Genomic DNA, 16,554 nt, shown 5'->3' on the forward strand with positions numbered 1-16,554 from the left:
GTGGGACTGAGGACGAGTGTGAAGCCTTACGACCAGCTGCTTTTGGGCTCTTCAGCCACTAGCGGGTGCGATCTTTCCCACTAGCAGAAACCAGGGAAGGGAGCGACCCCGAGGGAGCCCTTCTTAGCAAGAAGGGCCAAAGAAGCCTTACACTTCTCCAGCTCAGAAGTGGGGACAGAAATCCTCGATGGTTCGGGGGTGTTGCTCCTGAAGTACGTGGTGCGAGGGCAACAGGGACCGAAGTGTCCCCCCCCCCCCCCCCCCCCCACCCACCATCAAGGGGACAGGTGTAGTATCCCAGTTCTGAGAGGCGACAGGAATTCGAGGAACTGATGGGGCGGAGGTGGAGGGCTTGTCCAAAACACGCTCTCGGTCAGTTGTGATAAAAAACAGCATCCTGTACCCAATCATGGGCATTACTTGCTTGTGGCAAGTTGGGGGATGTTTCTGTTACTATCACGCCTCATAAGAGCCTAAATATGGTCCAGGGTATTGTATTCCACAAGAACCTTCTTTTGCAGTCTCAAGATGAGCTGTGCAAATTTCCTCTTAGCCTCAGTGTAGGGCAGTCTGTCCAGGGTCTTATATCCATGATTCTCCTCTCTTTCTGTAAAAATTATGCAGTCTGGCGAGCAAGGGATGTGCTGGACGTCCACAATATCGACAGTTGGGGCTGGAAGTACAGTGGCGGAAGACATATTGTTGAACCTCCAGCACTTAAGGCACCATATCGGGGAGGGATATATGGCTTGGCGTCAGGGTGGTATATCATCATCTTGACCTTCTCAGGCAATGTGTCACCTTTGGAGGCCATGATGAAGGCACCGGTGGCAACCTGGTTATCCCTCGGACCCTGATGGACATGCCGGATGAAATGAACACCTGACCACTTTAAATTGGTGCACAGCTCATCTTAAGACTGCAAAAGAAGGTTCTTGTGGAATACAATACCCTGGACCATATTTAGGCTCTTATGAGGCGTGATAGTAACAGAAACATCCCCCAACTTGCCACAAGCAAGTAATGCCCATGATTGCGTACAGGATGCTGTTTTTTATCACAACTGACCGAGAACATGTTTTGGACAAGCCCTCCACCTCCCCAAACATGTCCTCTAAATGCTCCAGAAAAAATGGAGGCTTCATGGACATGAAAGATTCCCCATCAACTCTTGTACATACGAGGTACTGGGGCGAATAAGCTTCACTGCCATCCTTAGCCTGGCATTCCTCCCATGGTGTGGTCAGGGAGGGGAATGACTTGGGGGTCCTATTTCTTAGCATTAAAGTTAGACTTTGCCGCTTATAGACTGCTGGCGGTGACCACTAGCAACAGATGACATACTACGCTTTACGGCGTGTCATCGCCCTGATGCCACCCAATCTGAGCATGGGCCCTCCCCATGGGTGCCACCCAGCCACAGCAAAGGCCACCTGGCAGGATCACATTGCCTGGAGTCCAGATTCCCCATGGTGACAGGCATCAGCAGAGTGATCCCTGTGTTCAGCAGAGAGATCTCTGTGTTGTCAGGGGGCTACAACCAACAGGGTACATGGTGGCTACACCACAATGTACTGCCTACTGTGCTGGATATGAGGTGCTAAGAAGTCCATGGTCATTGTTGGCACAGAAAGCGACACTGTGTAGTGCATGGTGGAAAATGCACCCAGGAAAGTGTCCTCGTCCAAGAGATGGAGGATGGGCGGACTGCAATGTGACGATGAGAAAGTGGGGTAAAGATCTCAATGCATAATGGAAATGATTACCATGTAAGGTACCCTTCCTCAAATTGGCTCATTCTTCAGGAAAATTTTGAAAAATGGAGGTCAAACCCTACAGTGGACCATCACATAAAGGCCGAAACATGTGAGACTCCTTTTAGTCACCTCTTATGACAGGCAAGAATACGTCTGGCCTATTCTAACCCCTGGACCCTCAGTGGGGTATACATCGGTGTACTCACTGAAGCTGCATGAAGTGCTTCATCATCATACCTTGCATGTATCCCCTGAATGGCCTCACTGCTTGTGAACAGAAGTAATTATGGGAGAGACAAGCTATTGTATATGCAACATCATCAGAAATCTCCAAAGCATGCCAAATGATGGTTCTTTTTTTTTTTTGATGGGGTTTAAGGGCGCTCAACTGCTGAGGTCATTAGCGCCCAGTCACTGTTGTTAGAGCACATGGAATCTAGTAAAACTCAAGGGGATGGGGGGGACACCAGAAGGACCTGACAAAGATGCGGATAAAATAAGTAAAAAGGTTTGATGTCATTGGACAAACCAGTTAAAGTTATAAAACGCAGAATGCGGACAGCTGCTCGAGCGTCATCAGCTAAAACATCTGGTAAAGTAGATGGCAGGGACAGGACAACACGAAATTGACTAAAACGGGGACACGACAATAAAACATGGCGCACTGTTAATGCCTGACCACAAGGGCACTGCGGGGCTGGGTCACCGGAGAGCAGGTAGCGGTGGCTAAACCGGCAATGCCCAATCCGCAACCTGGTCAGAAGGACCTCCTCTCGCCGAGATGGTCGGGAGGAGGTTGTCCAAGCAGTTGGGAGCGGTTTTACTGCCCGGAGCTTGTTTCCTTGGAGGGATGACCAAGCATCCCACCACAACGACACAAGCCTCTTACATACATCCCCATGAACGTCAGATGACAGGACACAATGGGAGGCTGGCCGAGGCAGGAGGACTGCAGCCTTGGCTGCAGCATCCGCAGCCTCATTCCCAGGCACTCCTACGTGTCCGGGAACCCACAGAAAGCTGAAAGAACCACCATTATCAGCGAAAGAATGAAGGGACTGCTGTATCCGTTGAATCAAGGGATGGACCGGATAGGGAGCTCCAAGGCTCTGAAGAGCACTGAGTGAGTCAGAGCAAAGTACATACGATGAATGGCGGTGGCGGCAGGCATACTGAACGGCCTGATGGAGAGCAAAAAGCTTGGCCGTAAAGCTCGAACATTGGTCGAGGAGCCGGTATTTAAAGGTGGCGGCCCCGACAACAAAGGCACAGCCGACACCATCGTCAGTTTTGGAGCCATCAGTGTAAATAAAGGTGTGACCGGCAAGTCGATCACGAAGTTCGACAAACTGTGAGCAATACACTGCAGCCGGAGTACCCTCCTTCGGGAGTGAGCTGAGGTCGAGATAAATATGAACTGGAGCCTGGAGCCAAGGTGGTGTCGGGCTCTCACCCTCTCTGAAGGTGGTAGGGAGGGCAAAATCCAATTGTCGAAGCAGGCGACGGAAGCGGACTCCGGGGGGCAGCAGGGCAGACACATACAACCCGTACTGACAGTCGAGAGAATCGGCGAAGAAGGACTGGTAAGAGGGGTGGTCGGGCATAGACAACAGCCGGCAGGCATACCAACACAGCAGTACGTCGCGCCGGTAGGTCAATGGTAATTCGGCAGCTTCAGCATAAAGACTCTCGACAGGACTAGTGTAGAAGGCTCCGGTCGCAAGATGTATCCCCCGATGGAGGATGGAGTTGAGCCGGCGTAAGAGGGATGGCCGAGCGGACGAGTAGACGAAGCTCCCATAATCCAGCTTCAATCGGACAATGGACTGATACAAGCGAAGCAGGACAGTGTGATCCGCTCCCCAAGATGAACCGCTAAGAACTCTGAGGACATTAAGGGAACGAGTACAACAGGCTGCCAAATAAGAGACATGTGGAGACCAACACAGTTTCCTGTCCAACGTGAGCCCTAGAAACTTAGTTGTTTCCACGAATGGGAGAACAACGGGACCGAGATGTAAGGATGGCGGAAGGAACGCTTTATATCGCCAAAAGTTAATACAAACCGTCTTCTCTTCAGAGAACCGGAAGCCATTTGCCACGCTCCATGAGTAGAGGCTGTCTAGACAACGCTGAAGGCAGCGCTCCAGGAGGCATGTTCTCTGGGCACTGCAGTAGATCGCGAAGTCATCAACAAAGAGAGAGCCTGAGACATTAGGTGGAATACAATCCATAATTGGATTGATAGCGATAGCAAAAAGGGCTACGCTCAAGACGGAGCCCTGAGGCACTCCGTTCTCCTGGAGGAAGACGTCGGACAATACGGAACCCACATGTACCCTAAACTTTCGATCCGTTAAAAAGGAATCAATAAAAAGGGGCAGGCGACTGCATAGGCCCCACCTGTGCATAGTGCGGAGGATACCTCATCTCCAACAGGTATCATAAGCCTTCTCCAAGTCGAAGAACACTGCTACCGTTTGGCGCCTTCGCAAAAAGTTGTTCATGATGAATGTCGACAAGGTCACAATGTGGTCAACAGCGGAGCGGCGGCGACGAAAGCCGCATTGGACATTAGTAAGTAGTCGTTGAGATTCAAGAATCCAGACTAACCGAGCATTAACCATGCGCCCCATCACCTTACAGACACAGCTTGTAAGAGAAATGGGGCGGTAACTAGAAGGAAGGTATCTATCCTTCCCGGGTTTGGGTATAGGAACAACGACGGCGTCACGTCAACGCATGAGGACCTGACCTTCGGTCCAGACGCGATTGTAGGTACGAAGAAGAAAGCTTTTGCCCGCCGGAGAAAGGTGTGCCAGCATCTGAACGTGAATGGCATCTGGCCCCGGAGCAGAGGATCGGGACAGTGCAAGCGCACGTTCGAGTTCCCGCATAGTAAAGGGGGCATTATAAGTTTCCAGATTCAGCGAGTGGAAGGAAGGTCGCTGAGCCTCTTCTGCCTCTTTCCTGGGAAGGAAGGCAGGGTGGTAATGGGCAGAGCTTGAAACCTCCGCGAAAAAGCGGCCAAAGGCTTGGAGACAGCCACAGGATCAACAAGGACCTTATTACCTGAGGTCAGGCCAGGTACCGAGGAGTGGGCCTTAATGCCCGACAGCCGGCGCAGGCCACCCCAAACGACGGAAGAGGGAGTAAAACTGTTAAAGGAGCTGGTAAAAGAGGCCCAATAAGCTTTTTTGCTGTCTTTGATGACTCTACGGCATTGCGCTCAGAGTCGTTTGTATTCAATACAATTTGCCAACGTAGGATAGCGGCGAAAGGTGCGTAAAGCACGTCGTCGAGCACGGATAGCATCCCTACAAGCCTCGTTCCACCAGGGGACGGATACACGACGTGAAGAAGAGGTAGTACGAGGAATGGAACGTTCGGCAGCATTGATGATAACAGCCGTGAGGTATTCGACCTGACTGTCACAACTGAGAAAATCGTGGTCCGGAAAGGTCGCCAGGGAGGAGTAAAATCCCCAGTCAGCTTTCAGTAGGTTCCAGCGCGAAGGACGTGGGGATGGGGTGTGGTGCAGGAGACAAACGACACAGGGGAAATGGTCGCTCAAATAGGTGTCAGAAAGGACATACCACTCGAACCGACGGGCAAGAGTGGTAGAACAGATTGAGAGGTCCAAGTGGGAGTAGGTATGAGTAGAGTCCGAGAGGAAAGTCGGGGCGCCGGTATTGAGGCAGACAAGATTGAGATGGTTGAAGACATCCGCCAAGAGTGAGCCTCTTTGACAGGATGCAGGAGAGCCCCAGAGGGGATGATGGGCATTGAAGTCGCCAAACAATAAAAACGGCGGGGGAAGCTGAACGATCAGGTGCATCATGTCAGCCCGACCAACAGCAGATGACGGTGGAGTGTAGATGGTACAAACTGAAAAAGTAAAAGCAGAAAGAGTAATGATGGTTCATCAACCTCATGCTAAACATAGAAGTGGACTTATTAAGTAACTGTTTTAAATCTAAACCTTGGATCGAAAAGTATACATCAATTGTTAAGCTGGGGATGCTTAAAGGATTCAGAATTGGAATATATTTGATCTGTATTATCTCCACGAACACCCCAAGAGTTTACAGCTGTTGTTGTTGTGGTCTTCAGTCCTGAAACTGGTTTGATGCAGCTCTCCATGCTACTCTATCCTGTGCAAGCTTCTTCATCTCCCAGTACCTACTGCAACCTACATCCTTCTGAATCTGCTTAGTGTATTGATCTCTTGGTCTCCCTCTACGATTTTTACCCTCCACGCTGCCCTCCAATGCTAAATTTGTGATCCCTTGATGCCTCAGAACATGTCCTACCAACCGATCCCTTCTTTTAGCCAAGTTGTGCCACAAACTTCTCTTCTCCCCAATCCTATTCAATACCTCCTCATTAGTTACGTGATCTACCCACCTTATCTTCAGCATTCTTCTGTAGCACCACATTTCGAAAGCTTCTATTCTCTTCTTGTCCAAACTGGTTATCGTCCATGTTTCACTTCCATACATGGCTACACTCCATACAAATACTTTCAGAAACGACTTCCTGACAATTAAATCTAAACTCAATGTTAACAAATTTCTCTTCTTCAGAAACGATTTCCTTGCCATTGCTAGTCTACATTTTATATCCTCTCTACATCGACTATCATCAGTTATTTTACTCCCTAAATAGCAAAACTCCTTTACTACTTTAAGTGTCTCATTACCTAATCTAATCCCCTCAGCATCACCCGATTTAATTTGACTACATTCCATTATCCTCGTTTTGCTTTTGTTGATGTTCATCTTATATCCTCCTTTCAAGACACTGTCCATTCCGTTCAACTGCTCTTCCAAGTCCTTTGCTGTCTCTGACAGAATTACAATGTCATCGGCGAACCTCAGTTTTTACTTCTTCTCCATGAATTTTAATACCTACTCTGAACTTTTCTTTTGTTTCCTTTACTGCTTGCTCAATATACAGATTGAATAACATCGGGGATAGGCTACAACCCTGTCTCACTCCCTTCCCAACCGCTGCTTCCCTTTCATGCCCCTCGACTCTTATAACTGCCATCTGGTTTCTGTACAAATTGTAAATAGCCTTTCACTCCCTGTATTTTACCCCTGCCACCTTCAGAATTTGAAAGAGAGTATTCCAGTTAACATTGTCAAAAGCTTTCTCTAAGTCTATAAATGCTAGAAACGTAGGTTTGCCTTTTCTTAATCTTTCTTCTAAGATAAGTCGTAAGGTTAGTATTGCCTCACATGTTCCAACATTTCTACGGAATCCAAACTGATCTTCCCCGAGGTCCGCTTCTACTAGTTTTTCCATTCGTCTGTAAAGAATTCGCGTTAGTATTTTGCAGCTGTGACTTATTAAACTGATAGTTCGGTAATTTTCACATCTGTCAACACCTGCTAGTTTACAGCTATGACTGACTTTATCTTCAGATTTGTAAGCCCAATTTGTCACTGAACAGAAGCCCAAGAGAGCTCAATTCCTTTTTCTTTTTATTATAAATGATATTCTTCATCTACAGTTCTGGAAGGTAGATTATGGGGGAGGGGGCAGGAAGGGGGAGCGAAGGAGGTCAGACTGAATAAAATCCATAGCCTTCTTTAAAGAGAATCTACATTTAGTGGTTTCTGTGCACTTATCCAGTTTCTGAACTGTTTATTGTGCCTGTTGAACCACACACCAGCCTATCTTAAGCCTGAAAATGAAGAAACTGATTACAATATTGTCCACAAACATGGACATGGTTCATCATCATCATAGTTTGTGCACTACTGATACTGAGAGCATAAACAGTCAAAAACAGAAGCCTGTAAGACACCAGTCACAAAGCTACTGACAAAATATTACTGATACAATATCTATACAGTATACTGGAAATAAATGTCCCTATTCATTCTGTTTGAATGAACTACTTTGCCTCCAGGTGGCGGTGCAGACACTTTCACACACTTCTGGTAATGTGTGGTTAACAAGAATGGAATGAAATTTCGAAAATTCAGACAGAGCAGCTGGTGATCTATCAAGATAGAGAAGGCACTTTATTACACATTCCAGGGTTTTCTCCGGACAGGAGTTAATGTGACACTGCAATAGCCTCAAACTTTTATCAATCCTTGGTTTTAAAAAATGAAATCAAAGCAGTTCATTCTTCTGTGCTTTAGAAATAGTACTGATGAGTAAGACTCCAGTTTTAGGAGGATCCTTTTTATATGGTTAAGATACTGCAAACACTAAGTTGCAAGTGCAGGCTTTCTTGGCAAACTACACTGATGAATTCATTTTCGCAAATCAGGCAAGTAACATCAATCTGGAGTGATGTCTTGAGTCAGTTTCCTAATTATCATTTTCTGGCAAAGTGTATGTCTTGCAGCAGCTGCTGCTGTTTATCCGTTTCATGTTACATCTCTCAGAATCACACCAGATAGGCTAATGAAGAGAGCTCAGAAGTGAGAATCCCAAGTGGTGGGGATAGAGCTGGTGTAGAAGTGACTATGCATACAGTCACAGTTTCATTAGTTAATCCTGGCCATTGGCGGTGCTCCACTCCTCACAAATGTTTGATAATATGACGTCCCATGTGGACCTGTCTGTTCAGAGTTTCATGCACTCTTATTTCCACAACTTCCTTGATTACAGAAACCCAAACACTCAGAGTAACAGCACATTTCTTTCTCTGAAGTCATACAAGTGTTCTTCAAATGTGCTATGTTACACTACTGTCATCTTGTCTGTGCACCTGAGGTGGCTCTTTCTCATGTCTATCTACATCTACATGATTACTCTGCAATTCACATTTAAGTGCTTGGCAGAGGGTTCATCGAACCACTATCGCACTATCTCTTTACCATTCCACGCCCGAACAGCGTGCGGGAAAAACGAACACCTAAACCTTTCTGTTCGAGCTCTGATTTGTCTTATTTTATTTTGATGATCATTCCTACCTATGTAGGTTGGGCTCAACAAAATATTTTCGCATTTGGAAGAGAAAGTTGGTGACTGAAATTTCGTAAATAGATCTCGCCGCAACAAAAAACGTCTTTGCTTTAATGACTTCCATCCCAACTCGCGTATCATATCTGCCACACTCTCTACCCTATTAAGTGATAATACAAAACAAGCTGCCCTTTTTTGCACCCTTTCGATGTCCTCCGTCAATCCCACCCGGTAAGGATCCCACAACACGCAGCAATATTCTAACAGAGGGCGAATGAGTGTAGTATAAGCTGTCTCTCTAGTGGACTTGTTGCATCTTCTAAGTGTCCTGCCAATGAAATGCAACCTTTGGCTTGCCTTCCCCACAATATTATCTATGTGGTCTTTCCAACTTAAGTTGTTCGTAATTTTAACACCCAGATACTTAGTTGAATTGACAGCCTTGAGAATTGTACTATTTATCAAGTAATCTAATTCCAACGTATTTCTTTTGGAACTCATGTGGATCACCTCACACTTTTCGTTATTTAGCGTCAACTGCCACCTGCCACACCATCCAGCAATCTTTTCTAAATCACTTTGCAACTGATACTGGTCTTCGGATGACCTTACTAGACGGTAAATTACAGCATCATCTGCGAACAACCTAAGAGAACTGCTCAGATTGTCACCCAGGTCATTTATATAGATCAGGAACAGCAGAGGTCCCAGGACGTTTCCCTGGGGAACACCTGATATCACTTCAATTTTACTCGATGATTTGCCGTCTATTACTACGAACTGCGACCTTCCTGACAGGAAATCATGAATCCAGTCGCACAACTGAGACGATACCCCATAGGCCCGCAGCTTGATTAGAAGTCGCTTGTGAGGAACGGTGTCAAAAGCTTTCCGGAAATCTAGAAATACGGAATCAACTTGAGATCCCCTGTCAATAGCGGCCGTTACTTTGTGCGAATAAAGATCAAGCTGCGTTGCACAAGAATGATGTTTTCTGAAGCCATGCTGATTACGTATCAATAGATCATTCCCTTCGAGGTGATTCATAATGTCTGAATACAGTATATGCTCCAAAACCCTACTGCAAACCGACATCAATGATATAGGTCTGTAGTTCGATAGATTACTCCTACTACCCTTCTTAAACACTGGTGCGACCTGCACAATTTTCCAATCTGTAGGTACAGATCTATCGGTGAGCGAGCGGTTGTATACGATTGCTAAGTAGGGAGCTATTGTATCAGCGTAGTCTGAAAGGAACATAAGCGGTATACAATCTGGACCTGAAGACTTGCCCGTATAAAGCGATTTGAGTTGCTTCGTAACCCCCTAAGGTATCTACTTCTAAGAAACTCATGCTAGCAGCTGTTCGTGTTTCAAATTCTGGAATATTCCATTCGTCTTCCCTGTTTAAGGGATTTCGGAAAACTGCGTTCAATAACTCCGCTTTAGCAGCACAGTCGTCAGTAACAGTGCCATCGGCACTGCGCAGCGAAGGTATTGACTGCGTCTTGCCGCTTGTGTACTTTACATACGACCAGAATTTCTTCGGATTTTCTACCAAATTTCGAGACAATGTTTCGTTGTGGAACATATTAAAGGCATCTCGCATTCAAGTCCGTGCCAAATTTCGCGCGTCTAAATTTTAGCCAATCTTCGGGATTTTGCATTCTTCTGAACTTAAACAATCCATTCAAAATGTAGGGCTGCATTTGGCTGATGTTTTGGTGGCCACATTACACGTAATGCCGCATACACCAGGTGTTCTTAGTCCTGAGGAATCTTTTGTGTAGCCAAGCCTCTCCCCAGTTTTGCATGCAAGGTGGAAAACCATCTTCACATTATGTTATGAAGACAATATTATGAAAAGGATAGATTGATACACACCATGCAGAGGAGAGGAGTAGCAGACAGGCACAACAAAAACACTGCTAAACAAGTGAGCTTTTGAGAAGGACAGGGTGTAACAAAGATTGAAGCCATGTGGGGGTTATGGGAAATTAGGATATATTGCATGGAGAGTTCTCATCGGTGCAATTCAGAAAGATGGTGTTGGTAGGAAGGTTCCAGATAACACAGACTGTGAAGCAGTCATGAAGTGAAGAACCATGTGTTGGGTAGCATACTCAGCAACTACGTGAACCAGATGTCTATTGGCCAGTTTTTGTGTGGCTATTCATTCCTGTAGACAGCCAGCTTGTTGGTTGTCATGCCCATGCAGAATGCAGCGCAGTGGTTATAGCTTAGCATGTAGATCATTTGACTACTGTAAGAGGTAACCCTGTCTTTGATGAGACAGTTGATGTTTGTGACAAGGCTGTAGTAGATGGTCATGGGAAAGCGTATTAGACAGGGCTTGCATCTAGGTCTATTACAAGGTGGTGTAAGGACTGATGAGGATATTGTGAAGGTTCAGTGGATGGCAAAATATCACTGTGGGAGGGGTGGGAAGGATATTGGGTAGGATATTCCTCATTTCAGGGCATGACAAGAGGTAATCCAAACCCTGGTGATTCAGTTGGTCCAGTCGTGGGTGGTACTGAGTCACGAGGGGAATACTCCTTTGTGGTCAGATGGTGGGACTGGAGAGAGAAAGCATGGGAGGTCGGTCTGTGTATGTGGTTGGGAGGGTAATTTCGGTCTGTGAAAGCTTCAGTGTGACCTTTTGTATATTTGGACAAGGACTGATCATCACTACAGATGCAACAGCCATTTGTGGCTAGGCTGTATGGAGGGGACTTCTTGATATCGAATGTGTAGCAGCTGTTGAAGTGGAGGCACTGCTGGTGTTTGGTAGGTTTGATATAGACAGAGGTAGTGACATAGCAATCTTTGAGATGGGGCCAACATTGAGGAAGGTGGTTTGTTGAGCTGAGGAGGATCAGATGAAGTGAATGAGGGAGAAGGTGTCCTCACCTGCAATCCAGAGCATGAAGATGTCATCCGTGGATCTGAAGGGGGGTTAGTGAAGATTCCTCTAGATGATCCATAGACAGATTGGCATAGGATGGTGCCATGCAGGTGCAATTGTGATTTTGTTTGTAGTGATGCCTCCCAAGAGAAAATTCATGGTGACCAGGAAGGAGATTGTAGGATTGGAATCAACTAGGTGTTGGGAAAAATACTGTTCAATAGCGGCTTGGCCATGGGCATTAGGGATGTTAGTATAAAGCTAGGTGGCATCAATAGTGATGAGCAGGCCACTATGTAGTAAAGGAACAGGAATTGTGTATAGTCTGTGGAGGAAATGGCTTGTGTCTTAAGTAGGAGAGTAGGTTGACATCATCATGATCTGAATCAAGCGTAATGACACCCTATCTAAATTTCTCCACAGCCTCAATACTTTCTCCACAATTGCTTCACATGGTCCTTCGCAACCCAACAACTCAGCTTCCTTGATTTACCTCCCCTTCAAAAGTGGTTAAATCAGCACCCTCGTCCATATCAACACTACCAAACATCGTCAGAAATACTGCCAATTTGACAGCTACCACACATTCCATACCAAGCAGCCTCTTCCACACGGCCTAGCCACCCGTGGCCATTGCATTTATATCGACAAGCAGTGTATCTCCAAAAATATCAAGAGTCTCACTGAGGACTTCAGACCATAATAACCCTCACAACCTCTTACAGAATCAAATCTCCCATGCCTTATCTCTTGACTCACCCACCACCTTCCAGAGCCTCATCATATGGCCACAAAGGAGCTTTCCCCTGAGATTCAGTGCCACCAAGGACTGGAGCAACTGAATCATATTCTCCACATGGGCATCACCTACATCTCTTGCCCTGAAATGAGGAATATCTTACCCACTGCCCTTCCCACTCCTCCCAGTGTGGTATTCAACAGCCCACCAAACCTATGCAATATCCTCTTTCATCCCTACTCCAACCCTGCTCCCAACCCCTTGCTCATACCTCATATTCCTGTAACAGACCTATATGCAAGACTTGTTCAATATATGTGCACAGGGTGTCCTCCACGTCAAAGAATTCTCCAACCTGTTCACCAGCCACTCCTGCCTTGGACTACCACAACCTCTACAACAGCCTCCAAACATCCACCACATCCCCTCATAGCTGAAAAATCCTGCTAGATGTAAATTCTGTCCCATACAGCCTCCCACCACCACCACCACCACCACCACCACCACCACCTACTACTCAAGTCTAGTCACATGTGTCACCTATCCCATAAAGATCAGGGCTGCCTATGGAAGCAGTAATGTGATCTAAAAATGAAGCTGCAACCACTGTGCTCCTTTCTATGTGGCACAATAACCATCAAGCTTTCTGTCAGCATGAATGGCCACCGACACACTGTGGCTAATGGACAGATAGACCGTCCAGTTGCTGAGCATACTACCCAATATGACATTCTCCTCTTCAATTACTGCTTCACAGTTTGCGTTATCTGGATCCTTCCTACAAATACCAGCTCTTCAGAACTGCACAGATGGGAACTCTCCTTGCAATACGTCCTATGTTCCTGTAACCCCTCTGGCCTCATACTTTGTTAACCACTGTGCTTCACCCAAATACCTTCTTCCCTGCTCCCACTCCAGCACTACACAGCCTTCTGTTTCACCAACACACCCACATTCCCTCCCTCCCCCCATCTACTTCTTTCCTTTTCCAGCCCACCTCCCCTCTGTCTAACCTCCCAACTGAATCTACCCTGCCCCACCATGTCCTTGCACACTCCCACAATCCACTCCCTACCCTGCTGTACCTCCCCCTCCCTGCCCGAGCCACCTCCTTACCCCTACCACCAAAGTTGCTTCTCTCATCATGCGCAGTTGCTCGCAGTACAACCTTAGTCACCAGAGCCAGTGGTCATATGCTTGTGAGCTGTGCTTGTGTGGTGTCTACTATAGAAGGCCTTTTTGGACAAAAGCTCACTTGTTTAGCAGTCTTTGTTGTGCTCGTCTGTGACTCAACATCTCTATATGGTGAGTAGCAATCTATCCTTTTCATAATATAAACAACAGACACTCCAGGTAGGAATATCCATAATGTAGAAAAAGACATTAATACTTACTGTAAAGAAAACACATTAAGTTGCCGACAGGCACAATTAAAAGACACTTAAATAAAGCTTTTGGCCACAGCTGTCATCAGCAAAAGAGAAAAAATGCACCATTCATACATACAAGCATACCTACACCCTCCTCTGCCTCCCCCCCCCCCCCCCTCTCTCTCTCTCTCTCTCTCTCTCTCTCTCTCTCTCTCTCTCTCTCTCTCTCTCTCACACACACACACACACACACACACACACACACACACACACACACACACACACACACACACACACGGCCAACCACAGCATTTCGGCTGCAATAATTTCTTTCATTTTTCTTGTCCTACCATTCTGCTTCATCCCCCCCCCCCCTCCAAATAAGAAAGTACACCATTATTTAGAAGCAGCTTCAAAACTACAATAAACAACTGCAACTGACACAGCAAAGAGGCATTCTGGCCTGAGACTCCAGAGTTGGCAGTCATACGTGCATGAGGTGTGCTTGCTTGTATGTATGAATGGCGTGCTTTTCTTTTGCCGACAATGGCTGTGGCCGAAGCTTTAGGTAAATGTCTTAATTCTGCCTGTCTGCAGCTTAACCTGTCTTCTTTGCTGTAAGCAGCAATCTATCTTTTGATAATAATGTCATTATTCCATCCTGTATTATTCATTTGGCTACAAAGTTTTGTAGCACATGGCCACCAGCAGCATGCGGTTGCAGTCTCTATAAACCAGAAGAAAAGTTTTGAGAATGAAGACTACTATGTCACTATAACAGATTTCTTAAATGAGTACTGCAAATCTCCCTCCACTTTCCATGTAATTTTAACCCTCCTTTGACTGCTCTTATTACAAATATCTATGTTGGACTAAGTGTAATTTCCATGTATGGTTGGCAATGTATGAGTGGTACAAAAGCTGGTGAACTAGTAATATAGCTGTAATAATAAAACAAAACATTATAAATAGGAAACACTTCCTCGTGTTTGGCAAAATTTTATTTGTTTGACCATGAACCAGCATTTGGCTTCTTAGGTTATCAGCAAGTTATAAAAGAACATCCCAAACACAAACGAAATGACATGTGACTTACAATCGTATCATTTATACAGGAGGTAAAAAAGATATAAAAATTATAACCTGTAGACTATTTACATAAGAAAGTACTATTTTTTTTACATCACACTGAAACAGTTAGCTTTAGTTAAAAGAAAGTTTTTCATGTAATGAATTTAATAAAAGATGAAAAATAAAGGTGAAATTATAATTTTAATCTAATATTTGTGTAACTAAAACTTTCAGAGAAGAGGGAAAGAAATGTGAGTTTGGTCATTTAATAATAAGACAATGACCCAAGAAACAAAGCTGGTTCATTACTTCATTAGTAAATAAATATAAATTTGTGCAACATCAGAAAGCTTTTTCTAAATCATCATCATCATCATCATCATCATCATCATCATGACAGCACTGAGAAAACTTTCAAATTCAACAGAATGTTTCTGCTTCTTATATAAATATTTGTAGTTGTAAAAACACTCTTAAAATGTAGAAGACATCTGGTTTCTTGGTCAATCCATCAGTAAAACCTTTAATTTGAAATTACATAAATTTGTATTAATAGACATAACTCACAGGTGGGCAGCAGGAGTCACAACAGCAGATGCTTCCACATGCATATGGTCTCATTAGTAACCTTTCATTCTTTGTTTTTAAGTAATTCTCACAATACAGCTTTGCCTGATAAGCTTTCTCTCTGCAATAAAATAAAATGAATGTTACTCCAAAATTGATTTATTTTTGCAAAACACAACTCACAGAACTATGTAATGTGTGCCAAGTCTAAGGCATATGCAGATTTGAATAGACTGCTAACGCAATCTGTGTCACAATTTACCACTAGGAGCATAAAATGTAAGTTTTAACTTTAATTTTGTTACACATCTATAGTTAATGTATCAACTCAGTTATCACCAGAACAAAGCGACAGTGCAAAATTTAAACTGGATAATCATTTGGTTATATGATCAGAAGACCATAGTGAAAGGGAAATCAATAATGGAATGCAACAGGGAAGATAGAAGAACTCCAGACACTAGGAGAGGGTGGGGGTGGGGGGGGGGGGGAGAGAGGGAGAGGGGAGGGGGGGAGAGAGGGAGAGGGGAGGGGGGAGAGAGGGAGAGGGGAGGGGGGAGAGAGGGAGAGGGGAGGGGGGAGAGAGGGAGAGGGGAGGGGGGGAGAGAGGGAGAGGGGAGGGGGGAGAGAGGGAGAGGGGAGGGGGGAGAGAGGGAGAGGGGAGGGGGGAGAGAGGGAGAGGGGAGGGGGGAGAGAGGGAGAGGGGAGGGGGGAGAGAGGGAGAGGGGAGGGGGGAGAGAGGGAGAGGGGAGGGGGGAGAGAGGGAGAGGGGAGGGGGGAGAGAGGGAGAGGGGAGGGGGGAGAGAGGGAGAGGGGAGGGGGGAGAGAGGGAGAGGGGAGGGGGGAGAGAGGGAGAGGGGAGGGGGGAGAGAGGGAGAGGGGAGGGGGGAGAGAGGGAGAGGGGAGGGGGGAGAGAGGGAGAGGGGAGGGGGAGAGAGGGAGAGGGGAGGGGGGGAGAGGGGAGGGGGGGAGAGGGGAGGGGGGGAGGGGAGGGGGGAGAGAGGGAGAGGGGAGAGAGGGAGAGGGAGGGAGGGAGAGAGAGAGAGAGAGAGAGAGAGAGAGAGAGAGAGAGAGAGAGAGAGAGAGAGAGAGAGAGAGAGAGAGAGAGAGATAAAACTCAGAAGGCTAAGGAAAATTTAAAGAAATTCTTGCAAAAACAACAGGTGGGAGGAGAAAAAGAAAGAAAGATGACAAATAGAGCAAAAGATA

At 46.0% G+C, this 16,554-nt stretch overlaps 1 protein-coding gene across 1 annotated transcript in view; it reads right to left on the minus strand.

Moving 5' to 3' along the window:
• Positions 1–16,554, minus strand: part of LOC124777110 (calcium permeable stress-gated cation channel 1) — a 161,358-nt gene that overhangs the window by 42,452 nt on the left and 102,352 nt on the right. Inside the window, exon 9 of the mRNA XM_047252395.1 lies at positions 15,346–15,466. Within this exon, the coding sequence (XP_047108351.1) occupies positions 15,346–15,466 (121 nt within the window). The remainder of the gene's footprint in view (positions 1–15,345; positions 15,467–16,554) is intronic.

Source organism: Schistocerca piceifrons, chromosome 2 (assembly GCF_021461385.2).
Source record: "Schistocerca piceifrons isolate TAMUIC-IGC-003096 chromosome 2, iqSchPice1.1, whole genome shotgun sequence".
Lineage (NCBI taxonomy): Eukaryota > Metazoa > Arthropoda > Insecta > Orthoptera > Acrididae > Schistocerca > Schistocerca piceifrons.